This window comes from Arvicanthis niloticus, chromosome 18 (genome assembly GCF_011762505.2).
Source record: "Arvicanthis niloticus isolate mArvNil1 chromosome 18, mArvNil1.pat.X, whole genome shotgun sequence".
NCBI lineage: Eukaryota > Metazoa > Chordata > Mammalia > Rodentia > Muridae > Arvicanthis > Arvicanthis niloticus.
In genome coordinates, this window is record NC_047675.1 from 21,249,491 (window position 1) to 21,266,117 (window position 16,627).

The 16,627-nt window shown below is 48.6% G+C and overlaps 2 protein-coding genes across 3 annotated transcripts in view; one reads left to right on the forward strand and one right to left on the reverse strand.

The window, feature by feature from the left end:
* The window catches only part of Gnao1 (G protein subunit alpha o1), a 147,669-nt gene extending 138,430 nt beyond the window's left edge, over positions 1 to 9,239 (forward strand). Inside the window, exons 7-9 of the mRNA XM_034522332.2 lie at positions 3,339 to 3,492; positions 6,723 to 6,938; positions 7,887 to 9,239. Of these exons, the coding sequence (XP_034378223.1) occupies positions 3,339 to 3,492; positions 6,723 to 6,910 (342 nt within the window). The 3' untranslated portion in view covers positions 6,911 to 6,938; positions 7,887 to 9,239. The remainder of the gene's footprint in view (positions 1 to 3,338; positions 3,493 to 6,722; positions 6,939 to 7,886) is intronic.
* Positions 9,240 to 11,813: 2,574 nt separating this feature from the next.
* Positions 11,814 to 16,627, reverse strand: part of Amfr (autocrine motility factor receptor) — a 35,928-nt gene continuing 31,114 nt past the window's right edge. For both annotated transcript variants that reach the window (XM_034522387.2, XM_076915646.1), the window contains exons 11-14: positions 16,129 to 16,263; positions 14,859 to 14,942; positions 14,172 to 14,356; positions 11,814 to 13,386 (exon numbers count right to left, since the gene is read on the reverse strand). In XM_034522387.2, the coding sequence (XP_034378278.1) occupies positions 13,239 to 13,386; positions 14,172 to 14,356; positions 14,859 to 14,942; positions 16,129 to 16,263 (552 nt within the window). In that variant the 3' untranslated portion in view covers positions 11,814 to 13,238. The remainder of the gene's footprint in view (positions 13,387 to 14,171; positions 14,357 to 14,858; positions 14,943 to 16,128; positions 16,264 to 16,627) is intronic.

The window sequence follows — 16,627 nt, forward strand, 5'->3', positions numbered from 1 at the left end:
TATGCATCTGCTAAGAGAGTGGAGCTCAGGCTCACAGACGCTCCCCCATGCCAGATGATGGCCACATCAAGGAGGGAGCAGATGGAAGAAAACCAGAAATAATGGCCCCTATCCAAAGCCCTGGGCCCTCTAGACAGAGTGCAGTACCCTATGACCAGCAGCTTTCTTCTCTTCCCCAGGCACAAAAGGCCACCAGCAGAAACAGAACTCTTTCCAGAAGCCCTGAGGTCCTCCCCTTCCCTTCCTCCCCTTAGCCCCCTCCACCAGCCACAATTGCCTTCCCAGCATGGACAGCAGCCCTCCGCTTCCTGGTGTTCACCCTGACTTCTGACTTGACCCCTGTGGCCAATGTGCACGCACCCTCAAGTCCCAGGCCAGAGGCCGGGGACCCCACATTCCCCTTAGCAGAGCCTTCTTAGGTGCACCGGCCCCACTTCTTGACCCATCACCATCACCTACCCTCATTAACTGTGATTTTGTAAGAAGAGTGACTTGCTGGTTAATAAATACCTAGTTATTGTAATAATTTATTGGCTGCCATAATGTATTTATTAGTCACCCACCATTAATAAAAAGTGCCAGCTCTTTCTAGCATGAGTGTGATGTGTTGTGTCAGTGCCAGATAAGCCCACACAACAGGTTCTCAGGATTGTGGGCAGCGGAGCAGAGTAGGCAAAGCGCTTCTGGGAGTGCTGGCCACCCTCCTCGCTCCCAGCTTGCCAAGGGCAGAAGACAGATCTGCCCTGTGCTAAGCTGCTTCCCAGGCCCAGTGCCTGAGCACACTACCACCTGGTGTCTCAGGAGAGCTAGGAGCCATGGCACATGCTGGTCACTGGGACATGGTTTTCTGCTGTTCTCAGCTCTGCTGCCACTTGGGCCTGTCATGGACTGGGAGGACTTGGGGCTGAGGAGGAGGGCTCCTGTGGCTCCGTGCGAAGGCAGTAGCGGGCAGGTAGCTGCTGGCCATCTGTGACCCCTGACTCCTCTCTCTCTCTCTCTCTCTCTCTCTCTCTCTCTCTCTCTCTCTCTCTCTCTTTCCCAAATGGTGGTGTGTGATATGAGTGTGCCTGGCAACTGTTTCCTCCTGTAAATACAAGCTCTGTGCTCTGGGCATGTTGATAATAGGCTCTTGAAGGACGCTGTCAGACTGAGTGTGGAAAGGGTCTCAGTACCGGCGTGTGCTCCCCCACGGACAGCTCCCCTTCTCACTGCCCTCCCAGAGTTCTATCCAGACCCGCAGTGTGCCCTGACCCTGCAGAGCAGGTCTGTGTACATCCTCCGACCCCAGAACCTCTGCTAATCTGTGTTTCTCCCTGGACCTCAGATCTTGTTAATGCCTGTGGTCACTGTGTTACTGGACTCTGAGGGGACTTCAGTGTTGGGGTAGGGACTGTGGTAGGCTGAGGCTCAGCAGGCAGGGATCCGGGAGTCTTGGTGACCTGCTCTTGAGTCCTCCAAACCTAAGCTTTAGTGAGCCCTTAAGGATCCTTCATCCTTGTCCCTAGGAAGTAGTCTCCAACTTTAGCTTGTGTAACTCTGGTGACCCGTCTGTGATTTCCTTCTGGTCCTCAAGAGTTCCCAGTGTCTGCACTGTGCCCACCACCATCTGTAGACTCAGAAGAGCTTGGGACACAGGGGCAGTGGAGTTGAGACCTTGCTTCTGGCTGAGGTTTTGCATTGACAGCCATAGGACATGGTGCCCCCGTGGGGTGGGATGTCTTTTCCCATTGAATCTTCTGGGTCTCAGAGCTTCCGTATCAGACTTGCATTGGTTGCCAATGTCACAGTGCTGGGTCCTGAACATAGGGCTGCATGGTTCGACCTCCATGAGCAGATTCACCAACATGGATGGCGATAGCAAGTGAGTCGTGTATAAAGGACAGGGGGACTTTATCAGAGAACAGATAGGAAGGAAGGACTCCGGGTTTGCTTATCGGAGTCAAAGGACAGTAATTCACTGCAGATTCAAGAGGCATGATTTTTTTTTTCTGTTGCCTAGGGGATGTGGGAAGCAGCTGAGAACTTGGGCTGTGTACCCCACATCACCATCAACCATCAGGGCCTCTGCTTTTGTTTGTTGCAGGGGGAGGGGAGGGAAGCCAGTGTCTCCAGCATGCTAGGCAAGCTCTCCACCAACCCAGCCACACCTCCCTGGGACTATTCTAGTCTCTTTAGGGTTCCAGTTGTGTCACCTGATTGTCCCCTGATAAAGCTAAATGGCACAAGGCAGGTAGAGTGCAGGGCATGGTGCTGGTGTAAGGTGGCTCCTAGGGGAATCGTCTTCCTTAGCCTCCTGCTCAGACGGGAAGGCAGAATGGCCACCAGGCCAGCAGCTAACCCACTTCCTACTCTTTGTTTCAGGTCCATGAGCTTCAGCAATGTTCGCCAACGCCCACACCCGTTCTGTCCTCCTTCCTTTACTGCTAGAGAGATCTAGTGTAGATTGTTCAGAACTTGGGTCCGGCCCTGGGTGATGAGATGCCAAGAGCTAGAACAGACTGTTTAGGACAATAAGAGAGGCTGCCTCTTCCCACACCTCTCTGTGCAGGGAGAGGTTCACTGACAGAGCAAGGCTCTCCTCTGCTGCAAGAACTAGGTGACTAGATTTAGCTTCCTGAAGTAAAGCAAGTGAGCCTTGCCAGGATGAACCGCCTTCCTCCTGAAACTCGGGCTTTTATTTTGGGTGCCCATCACACCGAGCCATTTACTAAACAATTTTCTGTATACAAGACAGTAATTCATATCTGCCTTGCCTGCGACCTTATAGGGATGCTTGTTTAGGCCCAGCAAGAGGAGGCATCCCCTGCCCCATCCTCAGAAGTAGCCCGTCACATTCCTTGACTAGCTACCCTCAAGGATGCCTAATAATGGTCACACCATCATCTTCCTGGTGTGGACCCTCCCACCTGTTATCCCATGAAAGAGGCCTGATTGGGCTGAGGAAGCAGGATCCAGACACAAGGAGAAACCCCAGCTGACACCAGTCCAGCACCATGCTCATACATGTTTTAGAGAGACTATCACATGGTTATGGGCTCTGCCATTCAGATTCTGGGTCTAACCTCAGCCTCACCCAGAGAGCTACAGCTGTCTGGTTCCCAGGCCAGTCTCCCGTCGGCTCAGAATGGTGGATACCTGGCATGCTAGCATCAGATGAACCATGATGCATACCCACCTGTAGGCTTTATACACTGACCTCATGGAGGAGCCTGGGGTTCAGGGCCTCCTGGGTGCTAAACAGCCCAGTCTCTCTTTACACCTAATTCTCTTCTTCTCTTCCCTGTCTCTGTGTGTGTGTCTCTCTGTCTTGCTCTCTTCCCTCCCCTCCGGGGCTGCAGAACCGCATGCACGAGTCTCTCATGCTCTTCGACTCCATCTGTAACAACAAGTTTTTCATCGATACCTCCATCATTCTCTTCCTCAACAAGAAAGACCTCTTTGGCGAGAAGATTAAGAAGTCACCCTTGACCATCTGCTTTCCTGAATACCCAGGTGCGTGTTATCATGGCCCTGTATAAGACAAAGCTCCTGCCAGTCCCGATTGTGGACCTGGATTCCCCACACCCCAGCCCTCACCTTTACCTCCATAAAAGACACCAAATGGAATCCCACAGCCTGTGGGCTCCAGGGACAGGCTGGGCCAGCACTGTGTGGACCAGCTATCGAGCAAGGGACCAGTGCAGGAGACTGTCTGTATATTGGAGAAGCACTGCGACATGACCAGTTGTGGACATGTCTTTGGGTAGGTAGAGGCCTTACCCAAGCCACGGGCATCATGGCAGTTGATTCAGGGATCAAGGCAAGGACAGGACCACTGGTGTTCCTATGCTTTTTTTCCTCCTGAGGTCTCAGGACTTAGTAGGAAAGCCTTCCAAATGTTTATGTGATACCTACCCTCCCCCTGACCCAGCACAGTGACCTTCTTGTGAAAGGAAAAGGGCCAGTAGCCTGTGAGTATAAGCTCAGGCACCTGTGCTCTGCCACCGGTTTGTTCTGAACATGCCACACCTTCACCATCATGCCAGCTCTCCCTCCTCTCACACAACCACACAAAAGCTTTTTTTCCTCCAGAACACACCATTCCATGTATTGCAAGCTTTCTCCACCCGTGCCTGCATTTCGTCTGCCTTTACCGGGTCTTTTTTCCCATTTTGTATGGTTCTCAGAGTTGGAGGTGGGAATGGATCACAGCCAGCCTGCCCCTGCTCCATGCCCAAAAAGCTCTTTCCAAACGGGCATAGGAGGGAAAGGCTAAAGGCAGGATAGATTCAATACCAGAGCTTAGCCCAGCCCTCAAGAGACTACACAGTTTTAGGGATTCCTTGGAGCAGAATCATGCTGAGGACAAGGCCAACACCATGCAAAGGCAGAGGGTGTATCCCATAGTCCAGAAATGGGTGTATGTTGCTTGGACCTGGAACTCACTCACTGACATAGCCCAGGAGTTAGTCGGTGGCACTGGTCTCAGGTCCTGGTGCCACACAGGTCCCCAGAGCCAGCCCAAGCAAACTTAAACTACAGCCCAGGTGGATGCCCGTCTCTCTCAGCTTCTTCAGTGCCAAAACAGCCGTGTGAAGAAGAAGGCCCACCAGCTTTTACTGTGGGGCAAAGTGCAAGGAGCAGAGGGAGCCAGTTGCTTAATCTGCTGCACCCCATTTTTATTTGGGTGCCATAGCAGACCATGATGCCCCGGGTGGCTAGAGGAATGGTGAGAGACACGGGTTTGGTACCTGGTCTACATAACTGGTGGTCAGTGCTACCGTGGTATTGAGGAAGAAAAGGCTAAGGAGACCAAGGATGAGCCTGTGCAGGCAGAGCAAGTGCAAAAACACCCCTAGAAGGCCAAGGAGGCCATGTCATTAAGCACGGCTCTTAGCAGCCACTGCTTGCTGAATTCCTCTACCTCAACAAGAATATGGCCTGGGTGGCCAGTGTCACTGGTGTGGAGTAGGTACTGGATGTCCCCAGTTCTCCAGGGCCTGCAGAGGATACAGTTGAGTGCAAACAGCATGAAGGGACAATAAACAGGCACAAATGTTATGCCACCACGGAATATGGAGTTGTGAGGACACAGAACAGGTAGGAGGAAGCAGGTTAGGAGGTCACTGTCTGAGAGACTGGTTGGGCCAGGGTATGCAAGGCAACTTCGTAAGAACCCCAGGCTCAGCAGATATGGCACAGTGGGGCGGTACCTCCATCTGGAAGTCTGCCTGCACTTCTTGGAGCTTTCCATCTGGGAAGCTCCTTTAACAGGCAGCCTCCGGCACTCCTTGCTCTCCAGTGGCTTTGCTGTAGCTCAGCACTGAATGTGCTTCTGCTCTCAGGAGCTCTGTGAGGGGTAGAAGAGGCTAGCCCTGGCCCTGCCTGGGGAATGTTCCACTCCTCAACCTTCACATTGGCTCAGCACCAGCCAGGAACTCCACCTTGGAGCTGTCTTCTGTTTCAGAAGGAAAGAATGTCCTTGCCAGCCAGTACCTCCAGGGGCCCACACCCCTGCCAACCAGCCTGTGCTCATACCCACCAGGACACCACTGTTTCTGTACTAGGCCATATCCTAACAGACCAAGGGAAATGGGTCACCTTCCTTGTTCTGTACGTTTCCAAACTTTTGTCATGGTCTATAGCATATGTTCTTCAACTAAACTGTGCCTACAGAGCAGATCCAGGAGTACTTAGATTGTAGCTGGTTGGAAAAGCCCTTAAATCGCCCACAGATGTGCCCTGTTATCCCCACCCAGCCTGCCAGAATCAAGGGGACCCCAAAGGAATTGTTAGGGGCATTGTAGGAGCCCCTATCATAGGAGTGGGTATCTCACATGATAATATCCTTTACGCTTGTCACTCTGTTTCCATGTCCTGGCTACTTACCCAAGAACTGAGACTTCTTAGTGATGCCCCAGCCCACGAAGGGACCTCTCAGAGGGAGTTACTACATACAGACCGTAGGCTGGCTGGATGTCCACCACACCTAAAGTACCACACGACCACCTCGTGGTGCTCCTTCTCCCTGGGCTTTGTTTACAGGTTTATTAGAATTGCAGACATCAGGTGTCTCACAACTACCCATAATTCCATTTCCAGGAGACCCAATGCCCTTTCTGGCTTCCATGGGCACCTATACTCACATGTGCATATACTCACACATGCACATAGACATACACATACATAAAAATAAATCTTAAAAAGAGTCAAATGGGCTGGGGAGGTGGTCCAGTGGTGAAGAGTGCCCGCTACTCTCCCAGAGAACCTGGGTTTGATTTCCAGCATCCACACAGCGTCTCACACCGTCTGTAACTCCTGTTCCAGGAGACGCAACATCCTTTTCTGGCCTCTTCAGACCAAAGCATGCATGTGCTACACAAACATACATGCAAGCACACATACACATAAATCTCAATTTTGAAAAAGTGTGATGGAGTTGGTTTGCATTTCAGCTTTATGCCATGGAAAGGTGCTTGCTTTACCTAGATTTGTTAATTTAGTACAAATGAGAGATCATCTGTGGCTGATGCCCTACCCAGAGCCATGGCAGACACACAACACAAACACAGTAAGTAAAGCCAGGGTTTTGGTGGTTTGTAGCTTCCAGTGCGGCCTTGCCCAGGAGAATGGAGTGAGGTAACACTGCTGGTCCTTCCTGTCTCACCCTGCTTCCTGAGCATCCCGGTTCAGACCCAGGTCTCACTAGGGCCTCTTGCTTGTTCCTCTGTATCTTCCTACAGGCTCCAACACCTATGAAGATGCAGCTGCCTACATCCAAACACAGTTTGAAAGCAAAAACCGCTCACCCAACAAAGAAATTTACTGTCACATGACTTGTGCCACAGACACGAATAATATCCAGGTGGTATTTGACGCCGTCACCGACATCATCATTGCCAACAATCTCCGGGGCTGCGGCTTGTACTGACCTCTTGTCCTGTATAGCAACCTATTTGGTAATGATTCCAGCACTCAAAGAACAGCTTGTGTACACACACACACACACACACACACGCACACTCGCACACGCACCACTAACCAGTGCAAGTTGGTAAATAAACTTTAAAGAGGCATAACATAACCTTATGTATACACAAGTATATATTAGAAAAATGTTTTTAGTTAATACTCAAAAGAGCTGTGGACAGAACTGCCCACCATCCCTAGCTCATCAGTTCTCTTGGGACAGCACATGTGCGTGCACACATGTGTGTGCACACACTCACACAGGGCATGGCAGGAGCCTGGGTTGGCAATCCTTCCTGTAGATAGCCCCAGGGCTATGAGCAGGGCAGGCAGAGGGAGACCTGGCTCTGCCCAGCCTGCCCCCCTCTGCATCCTACCACAAGGCTGCCTGCTCAGTTCTACCCTGCTCCTCCCCAAATTCCAAAACCATTTAAGAAATGGCCAACACTCGAAACATCCCTCTACCCTGTAGCCACAACAGAAAGCCCTAAGGACCCTTCTCTTTTGGGTGGTGGTGGTTGTTTATTTCAAGAATCTAGAAGAATCATTGCTCTGATCAATCCACTGTCTCCTGAGTTTTCTTTATTCATGGGAACAGGGAAAAATCAGAGAGATGGGAGACCTGGTCTGCTTTCTCAAATAATTGAGGGGAGGGAACGCATGAGCCATTGCCCAAACTCGCCTACAGAGTTTAAGCCAGATTCCCTTGAAGAGGGCCCGTGGACGAGGTGTGAGTGGTTGGGGGGTGGGGGGAGGGAGGCTGGACTGGCAGAAGCAAGGTACAAGACAGGGATGGGCTTCCCTACCAAGGGCTCCCCACTGTGCCCCCCTCCACCTGCACTAGTTAAATGTTCTAGGTTTGTTGGTTGGTTGGTTGGTTGGTTGGTTTGTAAAGTCAAAGAAGATGGTCAGACTGGCCCCTGTCTCTCTCTCTACAGACTGCTTCATGGACTCTTTGCTGTTGATGTTGACCTCCTGGTAGCATGACCTTTGGCCTTTGTAAGACACACAGCCTTTCTGTACCAAGCCCCTGTCTAACCTACGACCCCAGAGTGACTGACGGCTGTGTATTTCTGTAGAATGCTGTAGAATATGGTTTTAGTTGAGTCTTTACATTTAGAACTTGAAAGGATTTAAAAACAAAACATTTCTCATGTGCTTTGTAGCTTTAAAAAAAGGAAAACTCACCATTTCATCCATATTTCCTTTTTATTTTGAAGTAAAAAACAAAACAAAACCCCATACACGTCAGTACCCACACCCTCTCCCTTTCCCAACCCCGACTCGAATTGGGGCTGGCCCACAACAGCAGTACTGGGCCTGGTGCCTCCCAGGGCTAGGCTTTCTAGAAGGCCACTGGCCACTGTACCCACCCTCCCCCATGCCTGTTGGCTGCGCAGACACCTCATATACCACCAGGCAGTGGCAGCTCTGCCCTGCCCAGCCACGCGACTCCACAAACACAAAGTTTGCGTAGAAAAAGCACAGCTCTGGCGGGGGTAGCTGCCACAGACGACGCTCATCATCTATGGAAATCCAGCCCTATAGAAGCAACTCACCCGGCCTCTTCCTGTGCTCCCTTCGTGTAGTTACTTTTTGGTTTTTCTTCTTGTCCTAATGAGTACTTCCCACGCATACCTGACCAGCTCTGCCAGTGTCTGGGGACCGGGGTTGTGTGGTTTGGTTTGTTGTCTTTCCTTTAACATCACAGCCTCTGGCCTTGGGCAGAAGCCCTCCCTTGTGTGTGCCCTCCCCCTCCCCCTCTCCTCTCTGTTCCAGTGACCTGTGTTTCCCTCGCTCTCATGTTGGGATGTTTGTGCTGCAGATAAAAAGAACAAAAAAATAAATAAATAAATAAATAAATAAATAAATAAAGTTTTTAAATACCACAAGATGGAAGAAAAACAAAAAAAAAAATTTAAAAAGATGGAATGTAGTGTTTACATTAAAGCCAGTTTTCATGATCAGTCCTATGTCATTTCTACTTGACTAGTATCTAACCCCAGACCTGTTCACGGTTTCACTTTTAAGACAAAATTTGCTGAAGACCAGTCACAGCCATTTCAATAAAGGAGGCGAAAAGGCAAAACACAAAAAATTAAAAATACAGAAAAAAAACTTGAAAAAAAGGAAAAAAGTAAAAAAAATAATAATAATAAATAAATAAAAAGCCCACGGGTCTTTGTAAGCCTTTCTATTCCCAACGGTGAGGTTTCTGTGACACCTGACACTGCCAGCCTACTTCTCTAATGGATTCATGTGTAGCTCAATAAAGAGAATGTTTGTCTGTACCAAGTCTCACCTTCTGCCTTCCAGACGATCGTCCCTGGGGTGGGCTTCGCTCCGACAGGAAAGGAGACATTCGGCCACGTACCCTGGGAGGGTGGTGGGTCAGGAATTTCTCCACAGCATCCTCTAGGTCCCTCAACATTGTGTCATTGAGGGGAGGCAGTTCAGAAGCACAGTAATTGGGAAAACTGTCTTTCCTTTCTCCTCTGCTTTCCCTCCCTGTTGTTCTCTCTCTCTCTCCCCCCTCCCTCCCTAACACCTCTTTCTCTTCTAGCTCTCATGTGTGCATGTGCATGCTCTTGCAGGCACATGTGTACACACACACACACACACACACACACACACACACACACACACCTCTGCAGGAATGAGAGCAAGAAGATGGGCAGCTTCTGTTTGCTGCAACTCCTCCAGCACAGCTGGTTTTGTAGTTTCTGGTGGCCTGAGACTAGAGCAGGGAAAAGGCGAGAGAAAAGAAGCCACGGCCATCTCCTGTCTTCAGTGCCCAGGGCTTTCCCCTCCAAGAGGAAAATAGATGCTTCCAAGAAGGTCAAAGTGTCCCAGGCTTCTGCACACCCACTTTGAGACCAAAGGACAAGTTTAGCCCAAAGACTTTCCGGAAGGATTCCTCCGGCTTTGCTTGTCCCACTGCAGCTTGCTACAAGGGTCTCAGCAGGCAGAACACATGGGAAGCAAGCAACACAGCTTGGCTCTGAGTCTGAGCTTTGCAGCTTACTACAGCTCTCAAACTATGTGGCTTTGCATAAAGAACTAACAAATGGATTAAGACTGGGCCTACCAAAATCTCTGCTACCAGAAACCAGTCATTAGGCAAGCAGCTAAGGGCAGGTCCTGTAACTCTTAGTGTAATGGGGGAACCTTATAGGGGTCTATTAGTGAAATCCTAGCCAACAGTACCCCATGTGCAAAGTCTCAGAAGACACATGGCACATGTCTTTGGTCATTTGAACCCAGCATGTCATATGTGTGAAGGTGTAGGCACAATACTGTTTCAGACCAAGGCTAACAGTCCTGTCCCCAGCTGTCATGAGTACCTAGTAAATGCAGGTATACCCTGAAGCCTCTTCCGCCAAGCCCCACCTCTTTTCCAGTGTTTTCCTTACCAACTGCCTTCACTTCAAGCTGCTGAATACAGAGGGAGCCACACAACCTACAACCAATCTATGCCTTGACTGTTGTATCAGACAACCATCCAAGACCCCAGTGGAAGGCTAAAGGAGAATATGATCCAGACAGTTTGAATTTCTCTCAAAATGAGTTACATTCTAGCAAGTTCTTTCCCAACTTACCAAACTACGAGTGGATTTTGCAGGTAGATAAAAGCCAGTGTTTTGTTTTAAACCTTAATTTTTCCATTTCTCCCAGTGCTAGACATAGAATCCAGGACACTGCACATGTTAGGCAAGGCAGTACCCAGTAGGTTACATCCTAGTAGGACCTTCTTTGTTAAAGAGAAAGCTAAGGAAGTCGTTTTTGGAAAGGCTAGGGAGAGGAAGGTTTAGTACAAGAAACACAGGGGCAGAATCCATACATCATTTTAAAATAAACACACACTCCATGATAGCCAGGGTTAGAACCACTTCTAAACTTGTTAAAAGCAGAGTTGGGAGATGGATCTTCAGGTAAGACAGAGAGCCTTCCAAGGAAGACAGACACAACTCCTTAACAAGCCTCCTACTGTGTGTTCCCAAGTCCCAAAGAGCCCTCAGATCCCTTTCCCAAAATCTCAACGAAGGATCAAGCCTGCTGGCTGCAAACTCAAGAGTCTGCACCACTCTAGGGAAGGTCAAATGCAGGCTACCTGAGCACCCAAGAGTCAAACCAACCCTAGTGTAAATTTGCAGTCAACCTCTCTGCTACACAAAAGCATCAAAGTTTAAAGAAAAAAACTTAAGGACCCATGAAGACAAAAATTAAATATGGCCAATAAGGAAAAGAGGACTACAGAATAGTTCCAAAATTACCCAGAAGCCTCTTGAAGCTTTGTTGCTCCATAGCTGTGCTGGAGGACCAATGGTTTGGCTGCCAGAGGACAGTGAAAGCAACGGACGAGCCACCCAGTCTCACCACCAGTGCCTTCACTTAGCACCTGTCCAGTGTCCCCAAGAAGTGATGAAAGCCAGAAGCTTTCTATTGCCCAGAATCCTTAAGTCTCCAGATTATTTCTCTACCAGCTTCCCTTTGACCCAACCCATCTACAGAGGGAACAAACCAAGCATAAACTTGGGACTTCTCTCCCTGAACCATCTTAAGCCATACTAAAGCACTTCCATTTATAACTGTTCAATATTCTACAATGTTTCTAGACCCTCTGAAAGGGACTGCAAGCTGTTTCCACTTTTCCACGGAAAACGGAAGAACAGTGGACTTAGCTTCCCCTTTCCTTTCATGTGCAGCATGGAAAGGTGTCAGACAAAGACAAGTGCAGTGCTACTTCCTCCAAGTAAACACAGGAGAAACAATGCCTCGCCAGTGCAACAGGATTACAAAACACCCCAACCTAAACAGCACACAAAAGAACAGCGTGGGACTCCAGTAGCCCCCCACACACCACATTACAAGAGATTGCTTTTTATTATCGTTGCTTTACAATAAAAACAAATTGCTCTGCTCTCAGCAAAACAAACAAAAACAAAAAACGAAAACAAAACCCACAGGAATTTAACTAACAGCAGTTCAAGGTAAGGCTTTTGAAAGATTTATTGAAATAAATTATCTTCACCTGTTTGCCTACTATCCTTGTCTCAGTTACTTGTCAACACTCTAAAAACTTGCAGGTATGTAAAATACATTTAACTTTGCCAATAATTTTAGATAATACTGGATTTTTCTCAAAAGGACTACCATAAAACTATGTTTTGAAACATTAAAAAAAACTTAATCCAATGGGACATAAAACTATGTAACCTATGATTGCGTGTTTCAAATCTTTAAATACGTGGAGAATTTGAGGAGATCTGGGACCAAGCCCGCTTGAGGCATGTGGATTATTTAACATCCTCTGTTTCTGTTTAATGAGACCCACAGGAACAAAAGCAGGAAAATGAAGGGCTCCAGGGGAGAAAGATACGAAAGGTATTTCTTCAGCAATGTCCTCCAAAACATCCCTGCATCCTTGCAGGACCCATGCCTTTTTCCAAGGATCAAACCCCTGTGTTTAGCATAGCCTAACTGGGTTGACCAAGGAATTAAAATCATAACCAAAGCTTACTACTCAACCCCTTCCCGTGCCTAGATTAAGCAGGGAGTGGAAAGAAAGAGGTGGCGGCCATGGGACAAGCTTCTGTGATGCAAGAGCACCAGAGTGAACGGAAGTGGAGCGGCTGTGGACTGGGGCTCAGATTGGCCCTGAAGATTAAGGGCAGAAAAGGGTCTCCTCATTCTGTAGCCCTGAGCTTTTCTCTTTCTACTCCAGGTACCAAACCAGTTCTTTCTATATGATGCCCTGCTGGTCTGGAGGTCCAGGAGCCTGTGGGACTGAAACACAGGATGCTTCCTCCCTAAGCACAGCATTTAATAACAGGATACCTTGCCATGGTGTAAAGTCAGGCTCCTGCTGCACACCTTCTTATTGCTGTTATGCACCCGCCCCAGAATCCATGCTTTCTTCCAGCTGTGGTGCTAAAATACCCAACATCTGCTGTGGCTTATATCAAAACAGAAACTCAAACTACCTGCTGCAGGCAGGCGAGTGCTCAAGTGCCCACCTCCTTTTGCTTCTCCCCTACTCCTAGCAAGTCCAGTCAACACCAGAAGAGGCCATGCCTAGAGTTAAAATGTGCAGTGTTTCTAAGGGGAAGAGAAATGTCACATAGAAAGTATTACAAAGGATTAAATTTGTCAGCTGTCCACACACTATTAAGACCACATGCTTTATGCAGCAGTAGTGCAGTCGCAGATCTCCACACAGCAGGCAAAACTGGGACAGGCCTCTTCTGGTAGGTAGGGCTGGGCAGGAGGCTGAGGAAGGTGAGAAAGCACTAGGTTGTCTGTTGCCTCTGAAGTCTCCGCTCAGCAGCCGCTGCCAGCATCCTTCGGCGCAGGGTCACGGGGTCAGAGGATGTGCCTTCAGAAGGGAGGAGTCTCTCTGAGGCCCCATCATCTTCAGAACTTTTGTTCAAGAACCGCCTATAAAAAAATGAGAACGCCACAAGAGAGAAAGATGGGAAACGGGACGACATGCAGAATGCTCCTGTGCTCAGTTTCCCCTTCTCCACAAGCACCTTCACAAAGCCACTCAAGGTCATCCTGTAATAAAAACAGCCTTGCCCATGGGCTGAGGTCCAGTGCAGCTCAGAAGCAGGGCACTTGCTCAGCATGTGTGAAGCCCTGTGCTCAACCCAAAACCATAAAAGAGGAGGAAGAGAGAAAGAAAAAAGAGCCAAGAAGGGTGAACAGGGAAGAAGCCAGGCGGGAAGGACTGCACAGACTCCTCCAGGGATGAACCTAGTTCCCAGGGAGAGGACTATCAAATAACAGTTCAACTTTCTCTCCTCTGCCTATCTCCTTCCCACAGACAGCACTGGGTCTTATAACAACAGGTCTCTGTGCAAGGCCCACAACCCACTTGGAAGAACTGAAATAAGATTCTACCCATCCAAAGAACAGTACCTGCTCCAGCTACCACCAACTGCAGGGGACTCATGCAACACAGGTCTTTGTTCATGTTGCTGGTCCAAGGAAGAACAGTCAAGAGGAATCTTAAAGGCAGAGACCTCTCCTAGGTCCTGGCAGGATTAACCACCCTAGGTATCAGTTTCTTACTTGTGTCTGTCACATGGGTTAACTGTGCTCCTCCTCAGAGCCAAGGGGAAGACAGACAATTCATGTATAGGGCTGAGATCATGTTGGTACCCAGTTGCCATCTACCCTGTGACTTATGTATGCCAACTAGGGCTGGAGAGTCAACTTACTTCCGAGCCTGCTGCAGAAGGTCATCCTTACGCTGGACTAACATGCGCTGTCTCTCATCTGCAGACTTGGAGAAGCGGCTCCCACGAGCCTCAAAGTCTTCCACCTCAATGGGCTCTAGTTCTGCCTCACTGAAGTCCAAGGTCTCCTCTAGGCGAGGACTGAGGTCCAGTGGTACACGCTCCGTCTGGACAGAGAGACAGCTGTTACCACAGGCCTTTGCTTCCCAGGCGCTTCCTTCCCTCGCCAGTGCACCCCTACACAAGCCTCTGCTGGGACTTCTGCCAGACAGAAGCAGCAGCAGGAGCCTTGGGCTCTGAGAAGGCACACTACCAGGGCCAGCCCCAATCATAAATGGGATACGAAAAACTTGACTCTAACAGTGGGGCCTAGCAGGCAAAAGTTACTAGTGTCAGGCCTTCCAAGGTGATAACCTGCTCCTGTCTCTGCCCTGCTCACTGCTTTCTAGCCTGTGATGATGAAATTTCCTCCATCAAAAGATCTGGTCACCATTAACTCAACTACCCACCATGCCTCCCCACTGTGACAAACTGAAACCCTCTCCAACAATCAACCAAAATAAACAGTTCTTCCTTTAAGCTGTTGCTGCCGACAGCACGGTGACTGTAACTAATGCACAGGGCCATACTGCACCGCTACAGCCCACAGCTCCTAGGAGCTGACCTTACCTGGACAGAAGCTTCTCCCTCCTCCAGGTCAGTGCTGGGCCTTTCCACTGGGCTGTTCAATGCAGGCCTCAGGCTATCTGACCTCTGAAAGAAAGCACAGCAGTCATTCAGAATGGGGTAACAGCAGGGGTAGGCGATAGTTCTCAACACAGCTCACTACCTGAAAGGTGAGACAAAGGACTGGGAGGTCCACATGTTTGAGAGTAGTTAGCAAATGGCTCCACATTCAGCTTCCTGTTCAATAACAGCAATTGCACAACAAAAGCAATGGCAAAGGTCAATGCACTGAGTAAACACTGTTACTGTTTTCTCAGCCACCTTCCTAAAGTGCTCTGAAGCGGGCACTGCAATTAGGTCTCCGGGCGGGCTGTTCTGGGTCCTCCCCACAGAATATATCCCTTCAGGTCTGAGCGCCTTCCTGTCTGCTAGATGGTTTATGTGTTTCACTGACAACCCTATCTGGCCATATGAGGCAACTCTGTCACCTCCAAAGGCAGCCAACAGCCAAGTCAGAAAGCTAACACCTTAGTCCAGCTGTCTCCAAAGGCTACATACACTCTTCAAAAGAGCATCATCTTTTTGAATTTTAGTGATACATCTCTGTTCATTTATAGACTGTACACATGAACTTTCAGTAGACAATTATCTGGACTTATGTAAGTTCCTCAGTATTACTGAGGGCGCCTCTGTTGCTCTTTCTGTACCTTTCTCTGAGGCCGAGTGATGAGGCAGAAACTCAGACCTTTTTAATGAAGTCTAAAGTCCAAGCGTCAGAGAGATGTGAACAGTAACTAAACATACCACACTATGTACAATCAGCCTTCTTTTGGACTGCCAGAGATCCATAAGCCATAGCTCCATATTCACCGCTCAACCACTTCTACAAATGTTTTACTGGACCACAGTCTTGCTCATCCACATACTCACTGCCAATGGCTACTTTAGCTGCAACAAACTGTGGAACAAGCAGAGCTGAAATACTCACTCTTTGCTCTTCATAAAAATAGATGTCAACCTTTGACAGGAGCCAATGGCATCCCCTCACAGACCTGCAGCAAGGGAAGGCTGATTTGGGGTATGTTTCTGCATAAAAAATACTCAAAGTATCTGTATTTACCTCTGGTTGATCTACTCTCTTGTAGGATTTGAATAAAATGAAATTTATATAAAAATTTATACCCTTCCTCAAATCATAAACAATATCTAGGTGTCAGGACCAAATCTTTGTAATAATAGAATGTATTTATTAGGCATAAAGCCCCAGTTTTACCTGCGTGGGGAAAGGTACTTGGATCCTTCCTTCTAAGATGTTATCTGTTGTTATCTCCACGGAGCGTGTCATCTGGAGGTCCTGCAGCACAAGGTGGTATGGGACCTGGGGGAACATCTCTTGAATCTGATGAGCCTAGAGAAATACAGAGAGCCCACAGCAAGGACACGGTCAGCAGATTCTAGGGTCAGTGTGCCTGTATGGCAGGCCCAGGACACAGAGGTTGACATCATATCTTGAAAGCACAGATAAAGGTCACTTTGGCTCATCAGATCACATGCACAGTGCTTTCTTTTTATTGTTGTAGGGTACCACACCTCTGGGATACCAGCAATTTCAAAATAAAGAGCAGACAGAAATCCAGTGGGATCTCAAGAAAGTAGTATCTTTTGGTTTTAAAAGGGATGATTTTAAAGATTTATGATTACTTTATGTGTGCCAATATTTACCTACATGTATCCTATGCTAAAGGGATCATTTTAAAGTTAGATGTTCTGAT